At 54.9% G+C, this 6,428-nt stretch overlaps 1 protein-coding gene across 1 annotated transcript; it reads right to left on the bottom strand.

The window, feature by feature from the left end:
• Window positions 1–7: 7 nt before the first annotated feature.
• On the bottom strand, window positions 8–6,215 carry LGALS3 (galectin 3). Its single transcript, XM_074544038.1, has 7 exons — window positions 6,089–6,215; window positions 3,239–3,286; window positions 3,093–3,115; window positions 2,377–2,820; window positions 2,140–2,228; window positions 1,723–1,891; window positions 8–1,126 (listed from the first exon to the last, which is right to left on the bottom strand). Exons 3-7 carry the CDS (start codon window positions 3,108–3,110, stop codon window positions 971–973), a joined length of 876 nt encoding a protein of 291 aa, XP_074400139.1. The 5' UTR covers window positions 3,111–3,115; window positions 3,239–3,286; window positions 6,089–6,215; the 3' UTR covers window positions 8–970.
• Between the last annotated feature and the right edge of the window lie 213 nt (window positions 6,216–6,428).

Raw genomic sequence — 6,428 nt, forward strand, 5'->3', positions numbered from 1 at the left:
CTTTCCTGCTGAGGAATGGTTTGGGTTGGGAGGGAACTCGATGCCCATCCATTTCCAGCCCCTGCCATGGCAAGGACACCTTCCACAGGCCAGGTTGCTCCAAGCCCCATCCAGCCTGGTCTGGAACACTTCCAGGGCTTCAGGGGCAGCCACAGCTTCTCCATGCTGGGTGGTAGCAGTGGGCTGCTCTAGACTGCTGCATCTGCTGGAAATTTTAAGGACTCTGCTTGTAACTTGGCACTCAAAGCATGAAAGGAGTCACTGTTATAAAACAGCATGAGCCACGTCAGAGAAAGCTTTGGAAACTTCAGTGGTGGCTGTTGCACTGTTGTTTTCCAGACAAGACTGCAGTGACTCACAGCAAAGGGAACATACTTCTCTTTTCTTTTTTTACCAGCCTGACTCACAGGATGAACTTGCCAATAAAGCTCCCCACCCTTGAAACTGCTCTTGACTCACACGGGGGTGATGAGTGGGGAGCAGCACAAGCCTTGTGACCCATTCATGGAGTACCCAGCACTCGTAGGGATGGGATCTCCCTTGGGTGGGAAATGTCCCTGGTTTGGGGCCCCAGATGGGCAGAAATGAAGGACAGGGATGGCTTCTCCAGCCATGGTGTGGCAGAAAGATTTTGCTTCCTCCAGCTCTGAGCCCTCTCCTGAAATGCTTCATCCTGGTCAGGCTCAGAGGCTGTCAGGTTTTCTCTGTGCTTCCTAGAGCATTGCTGCCCTGTGCACAGGACCAGGGCAGAATGCCACAGGCTGCTTTCCCAAGTTCCTCTCCACAGAAATCAAACTCCTCATTGCTGCCTCTGCAGCAGGAGCTCAGCTCACCTGGACCGTGTCGCGTCTTTCGAGATACGATTAAACCAAATTGTACAGGTTAAATGTTTTATTACCTCACAGTGAGCTGGTGAGAAGGCACTTGTGTTCCACCCTGCAGGAGCAGAGTTTGCTCAGAGTGCCCCCAGCTAGATCATGGTGGGCACCACGCTGGTGAGGGCGATGTCCCCCCCGATGCAGAGCTTGGTGACCTCGTTGAGCCGCTTCTCGCGGAAGTTGTACTGCAGCAGGTGCGCGTCGTTCACGGCCACCTTGAAGTGATCCGTCTCACAAAGCACCTGCAGCTGCAAGAAAAACCCCACATCAGCCCCAAAACCCCTTGGATTTGTTCTGTTTTAAGGCACACACCCGAGCAGGCTGGCACCGGCTGGAGGTGCTGCCAGCCCTGGGGCGTGGGGAGGAGCTGCAGCACCAGCGCCCTTTGCCTTCCCAAAACTCTCCTGTGCTCTCCCTCCTCCGTGTTCCAGCCCAGTTTCTGCCTCCTCATCCCTGTGCCAGTCCCTCAAAGCAAGGCTCCACATTGTGAACCTCCTTTGCAGGGAAAAACACCTCGTGAGAGGAGCTGCCAGCAGGGAAAACACCTTACAGAAACCTGTCCAACCACTGTGCAGAACAACAGCGTAAATAAGGAGGGTTTCATAACCCATGGGGATACCTGAGCAGGGCAGAAGTTGTGCCCTGGGCAGCTGGAGCTGCAGGAGGGGGTCAGAAGAGCTGGAAGGTGCTGTAGGGGCAGCACATTGGGGTGGCTGCCCCAGAAACACCCCTGGGAGCTGATCCCTGTGCAAAAGCATCATTGTCCTTACACAGGCCTTGCTGCCCAAACCCTCTCAGTGCTTTTGGTGCAATGAGACTGAGCTGGGATGGGTTTTTCTGGTACCTTGAAGGGTTTTCCAGCTTCAAATGGAAACCTGGGAGCTGTCCTCTCCTCCTTCCCCCAGGTATTCTGGAACATGGAATTGCAGACGATGACTTTCCTGTTGTCTTCGTTGAAGCGGGGGTTGAAGTGGAAGGCAACATCATTCCCTCTCTTGAAATCCAGTGAAAACCTGCAAAAACAAGAATGGAATTGCTGCTTTTGCCACACAAAAGCCCCGAACTCTGTTGCAGGGCTTCCCAAAAATAGCAGAGAGAAAATCCCACAGACCCTACAGGGCAACAACAGGGCATTTACACATTTGTTTGGTGTAATATTTGATGTTACACCAGACAGGGGTTATTCAGGAATGAAAAGCAGATTCCAGCCCCCTGTTCCACCCAGCAGTGCCCCCACCCTCAGAGCTGGAACCCCCAATACCTGTTTGGGTTGGGGTTCACAGTCCCAGTGATGGTGATGAGCAGCCGAGGGACGAGTCCTGCCTGCAGGGGCAGCTCAAAGGGCACTTTCTGGGAGACAAAAGGCATTTGGTGTCAGCAAAAAAACCATCTCAAAAGCACAATGCCACCCCTGGGGACAGCCAGCCCCAGGCCCTTCCCTTGGCCAAGCAACATCAGCCCCTGAGGACACAAACCCTCATCGTGATGGAGCCATTACCATGGGAGGGGTTGGTCCTCCCTGAGGAGCTGTTGGTCCTCCCTGTGGAGCTGTTGGTCCTCCCTGAGGAGCTGTTGGTCCTCCCTGAGGAGCAGAAGGCCCAAATCCAGGGCCACTGGGTGGTTGTCCTGGGGCAGGATACGGCCCTGTTGCTGGTGGAGCTCCAGGGAATGCTCCAGGTGCTCCTGGATACGCTCCTGGTCCTGCTGGTGCTCCAGGATAAGCTCCAGGTGCTCCAGGGTATGCAGGGTATGCTCCAGGTCCTCCAGGACAGGTTCCTGGTGCTCCAGGGTAGGCTGCAGGTGCTCCAGGGTAGGCTCCAGGTGCTCCAGGATACCCTGGGAAGGCTCCAGGAGCTGCTGGCTGGTTCCCCCAGGCGGGCCAGCCCTGGGCTGGGGGCGCACAGGGGGCTGGGTTGTTGCTGTTGGCCAAGGCATCAGATAGCTGGGGACACAGGAGAGGACAGGGTCAGCTGGGGGAGGTTCCTGCTGGCATCACACCGAGCTCTCCAAAGCCTGCAGAGTGACCAAGGCAAGAGCTCAGCTCTCACTGCTCCCTGGGCTTTTGGGCTTTTCCATAAAACTGCTGAGAGAATGCAGAGGGTTTGGGGACTGAGCAGCTTAGCAAGGATGTGCTCCCTCCCATCCCAGCCAAAGGTCTCTGCTGCAAGGCCACAACCACACCCCCCACGGGTTTTTAGAGAAATCCATACTTACAGAGAAACCGTCTGACATTTTTCCTGAAAAACAACAAAAAAGGAAGTGTCAGTCATTTTTAACCTGCCCCATCCAAAAACCAGAATTTTTGAGGGGAGTTCAGTTTAGTGGGAATTGATGGAAATTGCTGAATTGCCATCACGTACCTGCCCAGCAGAGCTGACAGCTCCAAAGAACAAATCCTGCTCCAACACCTGGGGGATAAAGGGGAGGCACTGCTGGGAGAGCAGCCCGAACACCCCGGGCTGAACCCTCGGGATGGATCCACCACAGCTCACAGCACTCCCGGTGCCATTCACTCCCCCAGCCCTGAGGCACCATCCAGGATTCCCATTTCCATAAAAAAAACCCCAAACGGGACCCTCAGGGCGTGCAGGGACAGCATCAGCTGCAAACCCAGCCCTGCACATTGGGGTTTCCCTGTGACACACGGGATGACCTGGGATGGGCACAGGAGGGTGGCATCCACCCACACAGGCCCCATTCTCCTCCCTCTCCTCCACAATTGTCCCATTCCAGCCATGGAGATGACCTGGGATGGGCAGAGGAGGGTGGCAGCACCCACACAGGTCCCATTTCTCCTCCCTCTCATCCACAGCTGTCCCATTCCAGCCGGAGGGATGGCCTGGGATGGGCACAGGAGGGTGGCATCCACCCACACAAGCCCCATTTCTCCTCCCTCTCATCCACAACTGTCCTGTTCCGTGCGAGGGCCAGCAGATAAAAGCTGCTTTGCAAGTTCTGTGAGTCCACAAGCACACAGAGAACACACACCTGCCTGTGCCCAGGGACAGCCCCAGCTGGGCTCCTCCCATCAAAGGGAGCATTCATAAGAGAAGGGAAAAGGGAGAGGCAGGAACGTGGGAAGAGAAGGAAAATTCCAAATTTAAAGCAGAGAGAAGGCAAATTCTCTTTGGAAGAAACGTTCAGATGCACAAAGCTCGCAGGTGTGGCTGCCCTGCCTCGGGAATAACAAACCCCCAGTTTCACAGCAAGAAAATCCCTCCTCTCCCTGCAAAACACTCGGGGTTTTTAAGGCAGAAATGCAGTGAGCCAGAGTCCCAAAGCTTTATTTGCCTTCTGGGCTCTTCCTAAACCCCTTGGGTTTGGCAGGAGAAGCCGGGGGTGCCCACACAGCCAGCTCAGGAGTGCTCACAGTGCCCTGTGCTGCTGCAGGGGGGTCCTGCACGATCCCCTGGAACACCTCAAGGAGCAGCAGCTCTGCTCCCTCAGGGACAGGCTGGCACGGCCTCGTGTCCCCACACACATCTGGGCAGTTTGGGGCTGTACCAAAATCCCCAAACCCACTAAACTCTGCCAGTCCCAATCCTCTGCAGCGGGCTTGGAGCCCGGTGTCACCTCCTCTCTGTCCCTGCAGGGCTGGAGCTCCTGGAGCTCTCTGGAAATGCCCTCTGGGCTGTCTGCCAGCTGCCATGGATGGGGTTTATCGCCACCCTCTTCAGCAGCTCCCCAGGGATGGATTGCAGGGAATCACAGCTCCAGTGGGGCTGGAAAAGCCCTCTAAGCACAGCCAGTCCACCCAGCACTGTGTCCCCAAGTGCCACAGAGGTTTTCAATCCCTCCAGGTTGGGGACTTCAGCACAGCTGTGCCAGGGCTGGGCAACCTTTCCGTGAAGGAATTTTCCACAATATCCAGTTACACCTCCTCCAGTGCAACGTGGGGCCGTTTCCTCTCATCGTGTCTCTTGTTCCCGGGGAGCAGAGCCTGAATCCCTCCCAGACCCACCCTCCTGGCAGGAGCTGTGCAGAGCCACAAGCATCCCCCTGAGCCCCCTTTGCTCCAGGCTGAGTCCTCCCAGCTCCTCAGGGATTCTGCAGCCCCTGCCCGGCTCCTCAAGGATTCTGCAGCCCCTGCCCGGCTCCCTCAGGGATTCTGCAGCCCCTTCCCAGCTCCCTCAGGGATTCTGCAGCCCCTTCCAGCTCCTCAGGGATTCTGCAGCCCCTTCCCAGCTCCCTCAGGGATTCTGCAGCCCCTGCCCGGCTCCTCAGGGATTCTGCAGCCCCTTCCAGCTCCTCAGGGATTCTGCAGCCCCTGCCCGGCTCCCTCAGGGATCCTCATTGAGCACCTGAGCTCTGGTTTCCAACAGCATCTGGGCAGCTGAGCTCCAGCTCACCTGAGCTCTCCCTGCCCCTGCAAGCATCAGCTGCAGGAAACATCCCAGAGCTGACCCCAAACATTCCCTATGCTCACAGCAAGTGGAAAAAACCTTCTATTTGGGAAAGAAACATCAGGTCTCTCCCCCTTGAATTCTGTTATTTATTTGAATTCTGCTATTCCTGCAGAATTCAAATCAACCCATTCACTCCTAAACATAAGTGGCAGAATAGAAAAATAAAAATGGCTCATATTAAGAAACATTTCTTACCAAGTCCAGTCTGTCTTCCAATATAAACTTATTACAATATTATATATATAAAATATATATAATAGTATACTATAATATAATATTATAATGCAATAATTATAAATAATAGAAATAATAAATATAAATAATACAATAGATGTAAATAATATATAATAACATATTATTATATACTATTTACATATTATATTATATTATATTACATTATATTATATTATATTACATTATATTTATTATATTATATTTTACAATTCTTTACCCTGCAGGGATTTTGGGGCAGGGCTGTCCAGCCCCCTACAAGTTGCAAACACCCTTTGCTGCCCCCCAGCCACCATCCCTCCATTATCCCTAAATCCAGTGAAGGTTTCAGGGCTATCCACCCCCCCAGGAATTACAAACACTTTTGGGGCTGCCCCTCATTCCCCATCCCTCCATCACCCCCGAAACCGCCCGGGTCTCTCCGTGCGCCCCAAACCGCAGAGCCCGCGGTTCTCCCACCTGCCCCATCTCTCATCCCGGTTTTAGGGTGCACGAACGCACCCCAAACCCTTCATTTCTAAGGATTTCTGTGCCTTATCCCTCTGTTTCCCCCCGGGATCCCCCATCCCTCACCTGCGTGCGGCGGCTCCGCGATCGCTCTGGCTCCGCACCGGGACCCGCCCGGGGGCGGCAACGGGAACGGGAACGGGGCGGGAACACCCGGGACAGCCCACAGGAGCCGTGACAGCCCACAGCAAACACCCGGGACAGCCCACAGGAGCCGTGACAGCCCACAACAAACACCCGGGATAGCCCCAACACCCGGGACAGCCCCAACACCCGGGACAGCCCCAAACACCAGGGATAGCCCACAATAAACACCCGGGACAGCCCCAACACCCGGGACAGCCCCAAACACCCGGGATAGACCACAGCAAACACCCGGGATAGCCCACAGGAGCCGTGACAACCC

Source organism: Zonotrichia albicollis, chromosome 6, assembly GCF_047830755.1.
Source record: "Zonotrichia albicollis isolate bZonAlb1 chromosome 6, bZonAlb1.hap1, whole genome shotgun sequence".
Classification (NCBI taxonomy): Eukaryota; Metazoa; Chordata; class Aves; order Passeriformes; family Passerellidae; genus Zonotrichia; species Zonotrichia albicollis.

What these genes read in the sequence shown, in the direction of transcription:
- LGALS3 (XM_074544038.1), bottom strand. An exon ending in GTGAACCCCAACCCAAACAG is followed by an intron (nt 1,892 to 2,139) that starts GTATTGGGGGTT and finishes TTGTTTTTGCAG; the next exon opens with GTTTTCACTGGATTTCAAGA. An exon ending in AAGCTGGAAAACCCTTCAAG is followed by an intron (nt 1,127 to 1,722) that starts GTACCAGAAAAA and finishes TTTTTCTTGCAG; the next exon opens with CTGCAGGTGCTTTGTGAGAC.